The sequence below is a fragment of the Gorilla gorilla genome, chromosome 21, assembly GCF_029281585.2.
Source record: "Gorilla gorilla gorilla isolate KB3781 chromosome 21, NHGRI_mGorGor1-v2.1_pri, whole genome shotgun sequence".
Lineage (NCBI taxonomy): Eukaryota > Metazoa > Chordata > Mammalia > Primates > Hominidae > Gorilla > Gorilla gorilla.
In genome coordinates, this window is record NC_073245.2 from 74990669 (window position 1) to 75006915 (window position 16247).

At 59.2% G+C, this 16247-nt stretch overlaps 1 protein-coding gene across 2 annotated transcripts in view; it reads left to right on the forward strand.

Moving 5' to 3' along the window:
- SLCO4A1 (solute carrier organic anion transporter family member 4A1) overlaps positions 1 to 4111 on the forward strand; it is a 52631-nt gene extending 48520 nt beyond the window's left edge. Inside the window, exon 10 of one of the 2 annotated variants that reach the window (XM_055372359.2) lies at positions 474 to 4111. In XM_055372359.2, the coding sequence (XP_055228334.2) occupies positions 474 to 725 (252 nt within the window). In that variant the 3' untranslated portion in view covers positions 726 to 4111. The remainder of the gene's footprint in view (positions 1 to 473) is intronic. The other variant, XM_055372358.2, reaches the window with a different exon arrangement.
- Positions 4112 to 16247: the final 12136 nt, after the last annotated feature.

Sequence of the window (16247 nt, forward strand, 5' to 3'; positions counted from 1 at the left end):
CAGCGCCACAGAGAAGGGGTGGCTGGCCAGGGCGCCCATTGCAGGCAGATGAAAAGGGTGCCCCCAAACAGGCACGATGGGTAGGGCACCCCCAAACAGGAGCAATGGGAAGGGCACCCCCAAACAGGAATGATGGGAAGGGCACCCCCAAACAGGAGCAATGGGAAAGGCACCCCCAAACAGGAGCAATGGGAAAGGGCACCCCCAAACAGGCACGATGGGAATGGCACCCCCAAACAGGCACAATGGGAAGGGCACCCCCAAACAGGCACAATGGGAAGAGCACCCCCAAACAGGAGCAATGGGAAAGGGCACCCCCAAACAGGCACGATGGGTAGGGCACCCCCAAACAGGAGCGATGGAAAGGGCACCCCCAAACAGGAGCGATGGAAACGGCACCCCCAAACAGGAGCGGGGGCCTCTGAAGGCAAGTGGCAGCAGCTTCCTAATCCTGGCCCCACGTTGTTCCAAAGGTCCATGAAGTTGACCAAACGCCACACAGCCACGGGAGACACAGTGGCCACCCTGGGGCGTCTACACTGAAGGCCAAGGGCATGTGGAGGAAGAGCCATCTGAGCCGAGGCCTGGGGAGGAGCCAGCAGGCCAAGGAGGCGGAAGAAACCACGCAGTGGTGTCCAGGGCAGGGCAGGTGCGTCATCCGGGCGGGATGCAGAGACACGCCCTTCCACGAACCATCTGAGGAGCACTTGGCACCCACACAATGAGCCCGGCAAGGGCCACGCCAGGAAGCAGCGCACGGGGCAGAGCCTCTGAGCCAGAGAGGGGGAGGTCCCTCGGGAGGCCCCTGCCATCCCCCACTCTGGGTGGGCCTCTCCAGCCAGACTCTGCGCCCCAAGGGCAGGGCTGGGCCTAAGCCACACCTCGGGGTGCACGGGCTGTGGGGGCCGCTTCTGGACACGGAAGGATGACACCGGCTTCCCTGTACCTCTGCTGGGGCCGCGGGTCCCGTGTCGTCAGCGTGGCCACTAGGCTGCCAGCCTAGCACAGCCTCCAGGGCAGCCATGGCCCAACCTGCCTTCCTAGCCTCAGGGGTATCCCTGAGCACATGGGAGTGCAGGAAAAGGTACCCCAGGGGATCCCCACTCACCTCCCGGCCACGCCCTACCAGGCACTAGTGCAGCGCTGCAGCCACCCCCGGGCCTTACCCACCCCCACCAGCTTCATTGCCTTCCAGGTCCCAAGCACCACCAGCTTCATTGCTTTCCAGGTCCCAGCACCACCAGTTTCATTGCTTTCCAGGTCCCAGCACCACCAGCTTCATTGCTTTCCAGGTCCCAGCACCACCAACTTCATGGCCTTCCAGGCTCTCAGCAGCATAAGAGACCTACACACACACACACACATGTGCACACATACATAGAAGGGGCTGACTCACACGCCACCCCATATGCAAGCCCCAGAAGCTGGGCGTCCACTGAGCAGCAGAGATAGCCCATCCCAGAGGGCAAGGAGGATCCCTGGGGTCCCTACGAGGACACCTCACCCAGGTCCTGCCTGCGGCCCCCCACGAGGCCCCTTTGGGAGGGAGGCTGCCCCCTACACCACTCAGTGCTAGGACTTACCCATGCACCCCCAGCCCTGTGCAACCCTGCCCGTGCACCAATGACCCCACTCACCCCTGACCCTGCTCACCCCAACCCCGCTCACCTGTAGCCCCACCAGGTTCTTAAGCAAAAGCTCAGTCTGTGTGCACACAGCAAACACAATTCTGCCTATATTTTCTCGGGGTTTGGGGCTCACATTGGACACTGGAGGCTCTCTTGAGTGAGTAAGAGCAGCAGCTCAGGCTTTTGAAGGCAAAATGGAATGGACGCAGGGCCCAGGAGATACCAACTGGGTGAGAGCAGGGCTCCAGAGCCAGCAGATGGCTGGGGTGGGGGATGCACGCCCCCTGCCACCCGCTCCAGCAAACCCGGTCCCCTGACTTGGGTTGTGTCCAGCAATGGCTTTCTGGGCTGGAAGGCAGAGCTGCCAGGAGGAAGGAGTCCCTCTGCAATGTCAGAAGCACCAAACACAGGGGAGACCTAACTTTCAGGGCCTGGGGGAAGCTGGGGTGGCCAGGCTGGTGGGAAGGAGATATTAACATTTTCCGAGAAGCCCTTTAATTCTTCCAAATAAACCGAACGAGTACAAACCTCAGCATGGAAGCACATCTTTCTAGAAGCTGGAAAAGCAGACTCATCACAAAAGCTCGAGCAAAGTTAATTTTCTCTGACATTTCCTCTTGTGGTCAGTCTTGGAGCCAGCAGGTGGCCGGAGGCGCCCCATTCTTTCCCATAAATGGACGGTCTCTAAGGAATCAAGTCAGGCCCTCATCTCCAAACCCTCATCCCATTTTTCCCTGGCCTGCACGTGGCCAGCTGTGCCCCGTGCCTCGTAGGCCTGTCCCTGGCTGTGCCCCGCGCCTCATAGGCCTGTCCCCGGCTGTGCCCCATGCCTCGCAGGCCTGTCCCCGGCTGTGCCCCATGCCTCGCAGGCCTGTCCCTAGCCGGCTGTGCTCCGTTCCTCACAGGCCTGACCCTGGCCGGCTGTGCCCCGTTCCTCGCAGGCCTGTCCCCGGATGTGCCCCGTGCCTCAAAGGCCTGTCCCCGGCTGTGCCCCGTGCCTCGCAGGCCTGTCCCTAGCCGGCTGTGCCCCGTTCCTCGCAGGCCTGACCCTGGCTGGCTGTGCCCCGTTCCTCGCAGGCCTGTCCCCGGCTGTGCCCCGTGCCTCGCAGGCCTGTCCCTTGGGCAGAGTGGCTCCCTCTCTCCATCAGTCCTTCCTCCATCACACTGGTGCTCGTGCAGAAGCTGGGGCTCGCAGACATCACCCTAGGCACTGAGGATACCAGCTGCCCGAACGGACAGACGGACAGATGCTCAGCCTCCTCAGGTGCTGGCCCATGGCCTCCCAGGCTGGATGAGCAGCAGGTCCCTAAGGGGGACGTGGCAGAGGGGACCCCAGCCCCAGCAGGGCCCAGCAAGCCGGGTGCCCAGCACAGCACTCACCTGAGCAGCCGTCTCCACCCCGCATTGAGCCCCTCCTGGGGACTGCCCCTTTCCAAAGACGCCCTGGTCACCTTAGATCCCCAGACCCTCCGGAAGGCGACCGCCATGCCTTAATAACGTGCGGGGGCTGAGGCGGAGCCGTAGGGATCCTGCCAAGCTGCCCGATTCCTTGTGTTCCTGGCAGGGGGATCCACATCATCCTCACCCCACTCCACGTGTGGGACGGGGCACCCAGGAGTGTCTGGGGCCGAGGAAGGGGGTGGGCCTGAGGGAACCCCGACCTGCAGAAATAATCATGGAAGGGGTGGAGCAGATGCGGGGGACCCGCGTCCCCACCCTCACCCCCAGGGGCTGAGCCGACGCCTGCAGCCAACGCCTGCACTCCTGTTCACATGGGCTTCCCTGGCCTCTGCGCCTGCTTTGCGCCTGCGTGGCAGGTGAACGACCCCAGCCCCCTTGCCTGGCGAGTGGGCCTGTCTGTCGTGGATTCCCCAGCTGCACGGTGCCTCGGGTGCCCGCGATGGTCCTGGCCCCCTCCCTCGCGTCGGCCACCTCTCTGCTCCAGCGGTGCTTCCTGTGTGTCCTCCCAGTAAACCTCCTGCCCCTGACCCCAGTCTCCCCTCTGTCTCAGGGGCCCACAGGGGGACAGACAACCTCTGGGTGTCCGACGTCTCATCAAGTCCTTTGATACTCCAGGGGAGTGGGGTTGACAGTTTTCCAGGGAAGGACGGAGCTCAACAGAGGGTGTCACTTGCACAAGGTCACCACAGGCTCTGACCCCGCAGCCAAGGCAGGCTCTGCAGGAGCCCCGGGAATCCCAGCCACAGAACAGGAGGGAGCTGCATGCTCTCACTCCACGCCCGCCCTCCACCGAGCCGCAGGCCAGAGCCCTGGCTGTGCTATTACTCACTATTATCTCAGATTTACCATTCATTTTACCAGGAGAGAAACTGCGAAAGGAAATTAACATTTCCATACTCTGCAGCGAGATACTTTCATGGACGCATTCTGAGATTTATTCTTTAATAATGGAAAGGAAACACCCTACTGGCTTCCAATTCGGGGCCTGACAGTTCATCCTATTCCAGGCAGAGAACCGCAATTCAATAAACGCGCTTTCGTTTGTTTTGTTTTATTGACTTTGTTGTGTTAACTTGGTTGTGGGAAATGTCGAACATGGTAAACAGAATGAGGTTGGATCATGAACCCGCCCTCCCGGGCCTGCCGCCACAGCTTCCACTGTCAGCCCCCACATCTCACCCACCTGCCCGCGCGCAGTCTTCCCCAAATTATAGTTCTAATGTTATCCGGCAAAGTCAAGAATTCCCCAGTGATCCGTTGGCCGATTGACAGTGGAGAGGAGTGGTCTCAGGGGGCTGCCCTCAGCGCTTCTGTTAAAGGAGAAGCCCCCCAGCTCTGGGATGGCCCCTGGGGGTCTCCAGTACACCCCGCTGGGAATGACAGAGTCCCCAGGACTTCAGCGCAGCCTCTGCAGACCCCAGGCCGGGGAAGGAACCGAACACAGGGCTGTTCAGGAGCGCTCAGAGTAGAAACCAGCTGGACCACAGCCCCGGAAAGTTTTAAAAGAAGTAATACTAAGGCCCTAGGGTTACATTTCCTCAAACATGTTTTCTTTTCTTTTTTTTTTTTTTTTTGAGGCAGAGTCTCACTCTGTCGCCCAGGCTGGAGTGCAGTGGCATAATCTCGGCTCACTGCAACCGCTGCCTCCTGGGTCCACGCCATTCTCCTACCTCAACCTCCCAAGCAGCTGGGACTACAGGCGCCCGCCACCACGCCCGGCTAATTTTTCATATTTTTAGTAGAGACGGGGTTTCACCGTGTTAGTCAGGATGGTCTCGATCTCCTGACCTCATGATCCCACCAGCTCGGCCTCCTGAAGTGCTGGATTACAGGCGTGAGCCACCCGCCTCGGCCCAAACATGTTTTCTGAAGTGACTGGGCTGTGTAGACAAATCCGTCTGTGGCAGCGACGTGCTGCTGTGATGAAGCTCATCATTAGCTGTCACAGGAAGCAGCAAATTATCTCCAGTCGGCTCTTCTCAGACCGAAGCATCTCAGGAACTAATGTCTTTATTATCAAGCCTTGCAATTTCCAGAGAAGACAAGAACCTATTCATGCACGATGCTGTTAGAATTTTCCAACTGGTTACAGAAAATGAAACCGTGGGCTGGACCCGCCATTTCCTGCCTTCGCTTGCAGAGTAAGAGGCTCAGGAGCCACTGGCGAGAGACCCCCGGGGGGCGTCTGGAGGGCCCCGCTGGCCACCTGGGTTCCAGTGCCCACACTCACGATGTCTAGCTGCAGGTGACAAAATCCAAGTCAAACCAGCTTGAGGAAAGGCAGGGCGCAGGGCAGGACTCAGGGGCTAGAGCAACACCCCCAGAGCTCTGTGCCTCTTCCATCCCCAGCTCTGCCCACGGCCACCAGGAACCCACTTGGCAACCGGTGAGTGGGGCCGCCCTTCCCAGCAAGCCCAGTGAAAGGGCTCTGGGTTCCACACTGGCTGATGCCCCCATCCCAAGACCCACCCCTGGGGCCTCAGGAATGGGGCCTCTGGTTGCTGGGGGAGGGCCAGCCCATCCCCCAGACCATGAGGGATGGGCTCTCTGTGACCCCGCAGAAGTTGCGGGGCTGGGGCGGGGCCCCCGTGAGTCTGGGAAGCTAAACCACCACAAGGCCCCTCCTATGCCTGGGTGCCAGCTGCCCGCTGCAGAGCGGGGCTGCCTGGCCGGCTGTGACGGCCAACAAAGAGGCACCAGATTCCCCTCCGGAGGACATGCTTGTGAAACAGAAGTAGCATTTGGAAAGGATTACAGAGCCAGACTCTGGGATGTGAGGGCTGCTCAGGATGTGGACAGCAAGATTCTTCATTTGGCGATATCTGGCAGCCTCAGCTCTTTTTTAAAGAAAAATAAAATAACAGGTCAACAGGTCTTCTCTCTTAGCCATCAAACCCATTACATATGGGCATATATTTAATATATCATGTTTGACTCTGTGTGTGTGTGTGTGTGTGTGTGTGTGTGTGTGTGTGTGTGTGTAGAGGGAGAGGGAGGGAGGGAGGCCGGGCGGGCAGGAACAGGGTGGGTATCAACAGGGGCGATGCGTGTAACAGGATTCAGAGCAATGCAGGCATGCGGCATGCACCAGACTCCAGCCCCATGCCCATGTGTGCGTGCACAGGCCGAGCATGTGTCATTTATGAACATGAGAGAGAAGGTGTGATTTCGGCAGGTCCTGTGGGTTTGCAGGGCGGGTCTGTATTCTAACTGCTCATTTCTACTAGAACACGTTTTCCTTAATTTAATGCTCCTTTTTTCCCTCCAATGATATTTTTAAAAACCAGATTGTAGAGCCGTGCTGGTTGCTAAAAGAGATTCCAACCAGCCGGTGCCCTCCTGTGCCAATGTTTTTGGGTCCCTGCAGAAGCGCATGGCCGGAGGCACAGGAATCCCGCAGGCCCTGCCCCAGGCTTCCCAGGACTGTGACCAAAAGGGGGTCCACACTGTCCCTAGTCCTGGAGGAGTCACCCCCCAGGTACCCTCAGGGATGCCCATGAGCAGGGGCGAGAGCCACTCGGGCTGACACCTGCTGCATGTGGAGCCCCTGGAGAAGGTGGTGGCTTCCTCCATACCCTGTGGCTGGTGACAGTGAGAATAAGTTCCCGTTGTCTTAAACCACGCAGCCCACCAACAGCAGTCGCAGGGGAAGCCGCTGCTATGCCCACTGTGGCCGAATGCCAGCCTGTGCTGCCCGAGACACCCCTCCCATCGGCCTGAATATGTGGAACGTGTCTGCATCTGGCCCCCCCTTGGCCAAGGGTCCCTTAAAATCTGTGGGCTCTTCTATCTCCTCATCTCATTGTTCCCTGAAGGACTGGGGGTGTTCCTGCCAGTGAATGCCTCCTGGCAGGCTCCCCAGGAGCCATCGTCTCAGCTCCGGTTCCCCAGAAGCAGCCCCTCGTGTAAGTGTTCCCAAGGCCGAGATGAAGTCCCAGGGTTAAGTGCCGGATGCAGCCACGCCTCAGCCAGGCCCCCAGGGAGCAAGCTGCAACTCAGAAGCTGTCCCACCTCCAGGGACTGGGTGGTCCTGCAGCACACTCTGCCCTGGGGGTGCAGCACCTGGCTGATCTCCACTGTGCTCTGGGTTGAGCAAGGCAGCTCTCAGGACAGTCCCCGAAGGTCCTGGCTGGAGCTAGGCTCAAGATGTCCCTGCCCCAGTCCTTGATCCTGTAAAGTGCAAGTTTGATCAAGGTACAGACCTCAAGGTGGGAAGGTCTGAGAAGATATGGGAAAAAAACAAATTGTTCTTCCTACCCGCACAGCACTGGACACAGCACTCCCAACCCGGAGAGTGGTGATTTTTTCCCAACACCAAGCAGTTCTCCAGCAGATGCCAGCTGGTGTCCTTCAATTCAATTCTGACACTGTCCACCTAGAGATGGCGTCAGACCCCGTAGAGTGAGGGCTGGGTCCCACAGGGCTGCCCCCACTTCCAAAGTCAACTGCAAGCCTCAGGGGCTTCTGTCCACACAGCTATAAACCAGGTCCCGTGAGCCCCTCCCCAGGCTGGAGTGATTTGCTGCAGCAGCACCCAGGATGTAGGGACACAGGCTCACCGGTTTATTATGAAGGACGTTGCAGGGGACACAGATGACCAGCAGGTGGATACCTGGGGGAGGTCCGGGGGGCCCCGGGTGCAGGAGCCTCTGTCCCTCTGCAGTTGGGGCTGCCCTCCTGGCAGGCAGACGTGTCCTCCAACCCCAAAGCTCATCTGCACTGAGTCCTTCTGGGGACTCCTGGAGGCTTCAACACACAGGCATGATCGACTACGTCATTGACCATCGGTGATCAACTCAACCTTCAACCCCTTTTTCTTTCCCGAAGATCAGAGGTTGGGGCAGAATCTTCTAATCATGTGGTTGGTTCCTGTGGCCACCAGCCCCCATCCTGAAGCTGTCTAGGAGCCCCCCAGAACCACCACATCAGCTCGAAAAGTGCTCCTATCACCCCAGAAATTCCAAGGGATTGAGAAGCCTTGGGTGGACGCAGCTATTCCTCGGGAAATCGCAAAGGCTGTAGGAGTCCATTGTTAGGAACTGGGGCCAAAGACCAAGTATCAGAACAGAAGATTCTCCTCGCACCCCTATTGGTCAAGAAACTACAAGGGCTATCGTCGCTCTATGTCAGAGACCATTTAAATGCGTATTTATTCTTATATCACAACATGGCAGAAGCTGATCCTGGATGATCTGGGTGGGCCAATTCGATCACAAGTCCTCCACAGCGGAGAAGCGCCTCTGCCTGGCATCAGATGCAGTGGCGAAGTGTGGTGCTGGCACCAAGCCCCAGGGCTGGGAGGGACGGGGCATTCCCACAGAAATCAACAGTAGGATCCAGTCCGGAGCTTCTCAAGCGGGGCGTTGTTCACACCACGCCCCTGATGCGTCCGTCTGCCATCTGCACCTGCACCTGCACCTGCACCTGCTCTGTGTCCTGGGTGAGCTCCAGGCTGAGGCACCTTGGGCGGGCTTTCCGGCTGTCCTGCAGGCTCACTCTGGATTTGAGCAGGAACCTGTGGGCAGCGTGGACCGTGCTCTCTTCCTGCTGTGAAGCTGCTGGCATTCCAGGGCCTCCTTGAGCAACGGCAAAATCAGAGAAATAAGGACGTGGCCTCTCAAGGCGTTTCCTTTGATAGAAAATGTCCGTTTTCCATGCTGAATTTCTGGAAGCTTTTGGTTAAGCTGCAGATTCACTTTCCCAGAGCCACACATGTGCCTATCACCTTGTAAGTCCATCCCACACACGTTTACCAGACCACCCTATTGCCTCGTTAATCTTCCCTCGTCCACGTGGCAAGGCAGACAGCGTGGTCTTCACATCATATTCCAGGCACTGAGACTCGGAGGGGCCACGTTCCCTGCCCAAGGCCCTGGTCAGAAGGGCCTTGAATCCCTGGGTCAAACCCCCACCTCTCTGCACCAGCTGTGAGGCGGGGACAGCGTCCTCCAGGGCCCCCAGGAGGCTCCGGATGGGTAGCATTTGCTCCCATCAAGGCTTGTCCAGAGCGGGAGGGCCACAGTCTATCCTGTGGCTGGGCGAGGAGAGGGTGGCTTGGGAGGTCCGCATTCGGAAAGCGATTCTGAGGGAGATGGCCACTCTCAGTTGTCATTGCATTCTCTAGACACACACACGCAGCAACACACAGACACACAAACGGGGCCACGTGCAGATGCAGCAACGTCTACGTGGGGCAACACAAAGAGGACAACAGGAACACTTGGGAATGCACAAGTACACAAATGAGGCAATGTGCAAATGGAGCAACACGCACACTTATAAATACGGTAACCCCAACATTTGGCAACATGTCGTTGCAGCAATGCACACTTGCCTGTGCTTACGGCAGGCATCCACCCGCCTGTCTGTCAAAAGACTACACATTGGAACACGTCATCTAACGACACTACAGCATCTCACCCGGCAATCGTTTGAGGGGAAGCGCTGGCTTCCAGCGCCTCTTACACGGATGGTGCAGGTGAGGCTGTAGAGTGCGCCTGTGCAGTGGGGCTGTGGAGTGCGCCCGTGCAGTGGGGCTGTGGAGTGCACCCGTGCAGTGAGGCTGTGGAGTGTGCCTGTGCAGTGGGGCTGTGGAGTGCGCCTGTGCAGTGGGGCTGTGGAGCGTGCCTGTGCAGTGGGGCTGTGGAGTGCACCCAGGCAGTGGGGCTGTACAGTGGGGCTGTGGAGTGACATGGTTAGGTTTTGTGTCCCCACCCAAATCTTGTCTTGAATTACAATCCCCACAATCCCCATGTGCCAAGTGAGAGGCCAGGTGGAGGTGACTGGATCCTGGGGGCAGTTACCCCCGTGCTGTTCTCATGATTTTCTCACAAGATCTGGCGGTTTGATAAGGAACTCTTCCCCCTTCGTTCAGCACATCTCCTTGCTGCGGCCTTGTGAGGCGCGTCCTCGCGTCCATTCGCCTTCCGCCATGATTGTAAATTACCTGAGGCCCCCCAGTCATGCGGAACCGTGTCTATTAAACCACTTTCCCTTACCCATTATCCAGCCTCAGGCAGGTGTTTACGGCAGTGTGAAAACAGACTCATACATGCAGTGAGGCTGTGCGGCACAGCTGTAGAGTGAGGATGTGGAGTGAGTGTGGGGTGGGTGTGGGGTGTGGAGTGGGGGGTGGTGTGGGGTGGGGGTGTGGTGGGTGTGGAGCATGGGGTGTGTTGTGGAGTGGGTGTGGGTGGGGTGTGGGGTGGGGTGTGGGGTGGGTGTGGGTGGGGTGTGGGGTGGGTGTGGGTGGGTGTGGAGTGGGTGTGGGGTGGGGTGTGGAGTGGGTGTGGGTGGGGTGTGGAGTGGGTGTGGGTGGGGTGTGGGGTGGGTGTGGGGTGGGTGTGGGGTGGGGTGTGGGGTGGGGTGTGGGGTGGGTGTGGGTGGGGTGTGGGGTGGGTGTGGGTGGGGTGTGGAGTGGGTGTGGGTGGGTGTGGAGTGGGTGTGGGTGGGTGTGGAGTGGGTGTGGGGTGGGTGTGGAGTGGGTGTGGGGTGGGTGTGGGGTGGGTGTGGAGTGAGTGTGGGGTGGGTGTGGGGTGTGGAGTGGGGGGTGGTGTGGGGTGGGGGTGTGGTGGGTGTGGAGCATGGGGTGTGTTGTGGAGTGGGTGTGGGTGGGGTGTGGGGTGGGGTGTGGGGTGGGTGTGGGTGGGGTGTGGGGTGGGTGTGGGTGGGTGTGGAGTGGGTGTGGGTGGGGTGTGGGGTGGGTGTGGGTGGGGTGTGGTGTGGGGTGTGGGGTGGGTGTGGGTGGGGTGTGGGGTGGGTGTGGGTGGGTGTGGAGTGGGTGTGGGTGGGGTGTGGGGTGGGTGTGGGTGGGGTGTGGGGTGGGGTGTGGGGTGGGGTGTGGGGTGGGTGTGGGTGGGGTGTGGGGTGGGGTGTGGGGTGGGTGTGGGTGGGTGTGGAGTGGGTGTGGGGTGGGTGTGGGGTGGGTGTGGGTGGGGTGTGGAGTGGGGTGTGGGGTGGGTGTGGGGTGGGTGTGGGGTGGGTGTGGAGTGGGTGTGGGGTGGGGTGTGGAGTGGGTGTGGAGTGGGTGTGGGTGGGGTGTGGGGTGGGGTGTGGGTGGGGTGTGGGGTGGGTGTGGGTGGGGTGTGGAGTGGGTGTGGAGTGGGTGTGGGGTGGGGGTGTGGTGGGTGTGGAGCATGGGGTGTGTTGTGGAGTGGGTGTGGGTGGGGTGTGGAGTGGGTGTGGGGTGGGGTGTGGGGTGGGTGTGGGGTGGGGTGTGGGGTGGGGTGTGGGTGGGGTGTGGGTGGGGTGTGGAGTGGGTGTGGGTGGGGTGTGGGGTGGGGTGTGGGTGGGTGTGGGGTGGGGTGTGGGGTGGGGTGTGGGGTGGGGTGTGGGTGGGGTGTGGAGTGGGTGTGGGTGGGGTGTGGGGTGGGGTGTGGGGTGGGTGTGGGGTGGGGTGTGGGTGGGGTGTGGGGTGGGGTGTGGGTGGGGTGTGGGGTGGGGTGTGGGTGGGGTGTGGGTGGGGTGTGGGTGGGGTGTGGGGTGGGGTGTGGAGTGGGTGTGGGGTGGGGTGTGGGGTGGGTGTGGGGTGGGGTGTGGGTGGGGTGTGGGGTGGGGTGTGGGTGGGGTGTGGGGTAGGGTGTGGGTGGGGTGTGGGGTAGGGTGTGGGTGGGGTGTGGGGTGGGGTGTGGAGTGGGTGTAGGGTGGGGTGTGGAGTTGGTGTAGGGTGGGGTGTGAGTGGGTGTGGGGTGGGGCCGTGGACTGCAGCTGTGCATTACGTCTGTGCAGTGAGGCTTTTGGAATCGGTTGTGGTGCTCAAGTTTTTAACTGGCCTGCTTGTACTTTAATGTCCAAACATGACCTGCCCTTTCTGGGGTTTCCCTTAAGTGTCACTGAGGGGAAGAGAAACTGACCGATGGTGCAGCGAACTGTTCTCCTTTCCCTGAGAAAGTCCTGGCCACTTCTCTCCTCATGGGTGGCGGCCTCTGAGCCCCGGCCTGTCCTGCCTGATAAGACAGTCCTGGTTACCTGTGGACCTTGGGCCAGGCTGGATGGTCTGTGCTATTGATGGGATTTGTGGTGGGTGTTTTGGGCCACATGGTGTCAGCTGCACCTCTGGAGGGATCAGAGACCGAGCTGCAACACGTGGTCACTTGGCAGAGCCCGTGGGACTGAGCCCCAGCAAAGCCCTAAACCCCAAAGCAGGCCATCGGCTCGGGGAGAAGCAAGTGCTGTCAGGCCGCCCAGTGGGGAGATCAGCAGCCCATGCCTGGACCCTCCTGGACTCTGCCAGTTTCCTTCACCGATTCTAGCCGGTGCCCCTTCGCTCTAATGAACGTCAACTGTGAGCACAGCAGGTCTGTGGCGCTGTGTGAGCCTTCTAGAGAATCGCGGAGTCTAAGGGTGGTTTGGGGACACCAGAGCTGCAGGGGGTAAGGCAGTGATTGAAGAAAAAATAGAACTCGTCTGATTTGTTCCCCTAGGGATTCAGGCTATTTAATGAGCCAAATAGTCATAAACCATGTTTGGGGACTGTACAGATAATAGTCTTCTAGTGACTGGCAAAGCCTGCTGCCTGCAGTGCCGGGTGTGGAGCCTTTTGGTCCCCGGTCCTACCACAATGGGCTCTTTATTCCAATAGCTTCTTTCCTCGCCCGGCAAAGGGGCTGGGCTCCTGCGGGATGAATGCCTGGCCAGTGGTGGGGACATGTCTTACAGGCAGCACAGAACACACCTGAGAGGATAAAACCTCATGTGGTCTCAGCACCTGCCGATGGAGTCGGGGGGTGAGAAAGAATAAGAACACCCGAAAAAATCAGGGAGCTGGGGACAGGGACTGGTGTCTAGAACAAGGAGGAGCAATCTCTCATTCCCTATCTAGAAAGCACAGTGGGAGGAGGTGCTCGGGGCCCAGCACCTGTGTATGCTATTTTTAGAAAAGTTTTACATTCAATTATCCATGTCAAGCTCAACATAATTCATTATCTGAAAAGAAAATGAGCAACAGTTAAGCATCCCAGCCCGTGGTCTGGGCTTCTTCTCCCAGAGAAGTCCTCTGAGACCAGGCTAAGCTGGTGGGGGTTGAAAGAGCAGGTTCTGAAGACTTAGAAATGCGGGGGTTGGGGGGTGATTGAGTGTAGAGGGAGAGCTGGGCCCAGCCTTCGGGGAGCATGGGGTCCAACCGGCAAGGCGCTGGGTACAACACTGGGTACAGCGAAGGGCTCCTTCCTCGTCCCGCAGCCTGAGGAGAGGCGCCTGGTGACTTTATATGGGGAGCAGGAGCAGCCACGGAGGGGCCCCGAGGGGAGACCCCACACTCTGTCCTTCAGAGGCCTGCCCGAGAGGCTGACCTCTCTCCTGGGCTTGGCTGCTCTGCTCTGTCGGGCCCTGGATCGGATGCCCGTGCCCTGGTCTTCTGCCCACTGGACTCAGTTTCCCCCGACAGGAGAGCAGGGTATCAGGGCCTGCCCTCCAGGTATCCTCATCCCCTAGGAGGTGAATAAATGATGGAGGTGTCCCCTAAATTCACAGATGACTATCCCAGGACATCGGGGCACATGGCAAAAACCCAAGTCAAACAGCTCGAGAGAATAAAGGTTCCATGGGACTGAAAGTCCAGGGGGCAGCAGGGGCTGGCCAGGGCCTCAAATGGTGTCCTCAGGAAGTCCAGGGGACAGCAGCGGCTGGCCAGGGCCTCACATGGTGTCCTCAGGAAGCCCAGGGGGCAGCAGGGCTGGTCAGGGCCTCACATGGTGTCCTCAGGAAGCCCAGGGGGCAGCAGTGCTGGTCAGGGCCTCACATGGTGTCCTCAGGAAGCCCAGGGGGCAGCAGGGCTGGTCAGGGCCTCAAATGGTGTCCTCAGGAAGTGCAGGGGGCAGCAGGGGCTGGCCAGGGCCTCAAATGGTGTCCTCAGGAAGTCCAGGGGGCAGCAGGGCTGGTCAGGGCCTCACATGGTGTCCTCAGGAACCTGCAGGCTCCATTTGACTCCAGGAATGGGCCCAGGAGGGTGGGGGTCCCAGGAGGGCAGGAGTCCCGGGAAGGCTTGGGGTCCAGATCCAGAGAGGGCTCTGTAATCAAATGCATGCCTGTGGCTCCTCCAAGGTCCTGCACTGGAATCCCAGCCCCCCAGGCAGAGATGTGAGAGGTGGGGCCTTTGGGAGGGGATTTGGTGGTGAAGGTGGGGCCCTCATGAATGGGATTAGTGCCCTTACACAAGGGTCCCCAAGGAGCTCCCTCACCCCTCCCACCGCAGGAGGACGCGGCAAGAAAGCGCCCTCCGTGAGCCAGGAAACAGGCCCTCCACAGACCCTGAACCTTCCCTTGATCTTGGCCTTGCAACTCCCAGGCTGTGAGAAGGGATTTCTGTTGTTTAGGAGCTCCGCCCAGCCTCTGGTGGTGTGTGTCAGCACCCCGAGTGGACCGGGACAGGCTCCCAAGTGGACTGAGACAGGCTCCCGAGTGGACTGGGACAGGCTCCCTCTCTCTTGCTGCTGGGATGTCTCCCCGGGAGCTTGCGTCTCTCGCCACCCTTACCTCCCAGCCAGAGGGAAGCCAGGAAGCCAGGGAGATGCGGCCTGACCGGCAAGGTGCCCTCTCTCCACACCCCCGGCCAGAACTTACTCTGTGGCATGTCTAGCTGCAGGGGAAGTGGGAGATGGAGCCCTTAGCTGAGACTTGGGGTGAAAGGGAGGGAGGATCCAGAGGCGGCCGGTGGACCGGCCCTGGCTGTGTCCGTGGCTCACGGGAGCCCAGACTTGCTGTGTGGACTGGGCTTGGCGTCCCCAGGCTGGCCAGGCCCATGCTGGCACCTCTGCTCTCTCTGAGGATCATGGAGGGAGTGGGCCACCCTCGGTGAGCCGGGCACCTGCCCTCAGCCCCTCTTGCCCCCGGAGTTCCTTGCCCCTTGGCATGGCCTCACGTTGTTAAAGAAAGCGTCTCAAACGGGCCTTTGCAGCTCCAAGGCAAGAATGACAAAGGAGGAACCGTTTCAAGGTTTTGCTTCTGGAACTCCCAGGAAGCGACTACAAAATGGAAGACATTTTTCCAATTTCAACATTTCTAAGCAGGGAGGACTCCTGACTGCGGATAAAGGCATGCGCTTTGGATCTCTGGAGATGCAGAAGTCATGTTTATGCAAACTCCATCCTTAGCCCAAGGAGGAAAGAAGCCTGGAAGACAGGGAAGAGATGCCCGCGCCACGGCGCCCAGTCCTACCTTTCCCAGAGGGCAGCCTGGCGGAGCCACGCGGAAGGAAGGGCGGGCATGACAAGACCCTCAGCTTCCTGCTCCAACTCCAACCCTGCCTCACGCGTCTCCTCATCCCCTCCAGGCTAGGGGGCCGGGCTGCTGAGCCTTCAAGAGAATGCAAGAGCCACCCGTCCCTTCTCTCCTGACAATAAATGGGAGACTAATATTAGCCGAATGCAACCCTTTTAGCTTTACATCACCTAGTGTGCTCACAAGCACGCCTGGAAAGTTCATCACAAATTGGTGCATTCATAAGAGCCGTAAGCCCGCAGCTTCTGGGTGAGAGCAGACAAAATGCTACTTCTTTTTTGCAGATGGAACAGATGGGCTGGCTTGGCCCTCTGCATTGCGTGTGTTGCCTGTATGTTGTCTTTTTCCCAAAAGCAAATTGCAAAAAGAAAATGGCTTTCTGCTGGGGGCCCAGCAATTAGGAAACCTCCTTCCAGCAGAAGGAGGCAGAGAGGAGGGTATAGGTGGGGCCAGGGAGGGCAATGAGAAGAAAAGGGAATGGGCTTAGGGGGCTGGGGGCTGCTATTCATCAGTTTCAAACCTTCTGGTCCAGAGCAATCGGTGGGAACATCACAGGAAATTCTAAGGGGCACGCTCTGTGTCCATCGGCCTGAGGTGCGTGTCATAGCAAGCCCTTCCCAGGAATAATTTCTAGGAAACTGGGCTGCATTGAAACATGTCTTGGAAATGGATCTTCTTTCCTTAGAAGATCATCTACCTCATTCCCTGTTTCCTCCAAAACATCAGCTTTCTTTGTGTGTCTCTTGGCTGATTTCTTTAAAGTTGCTGATGGGTTTCACGATCCAAGGTGACTCCAGGCCTTCTCTGCTTCACCCTTCCACACAGTTCTCCCCAGCAGGCCTGGAAAGGCGCACGGCGAGATAGCTGGGTGGACAGGAGTCAGGGCTGTGCTTCTGCGAGGAGTCAAGTCAGAGCTGTGGCAACGAGTGCCCCTCCTTCCTC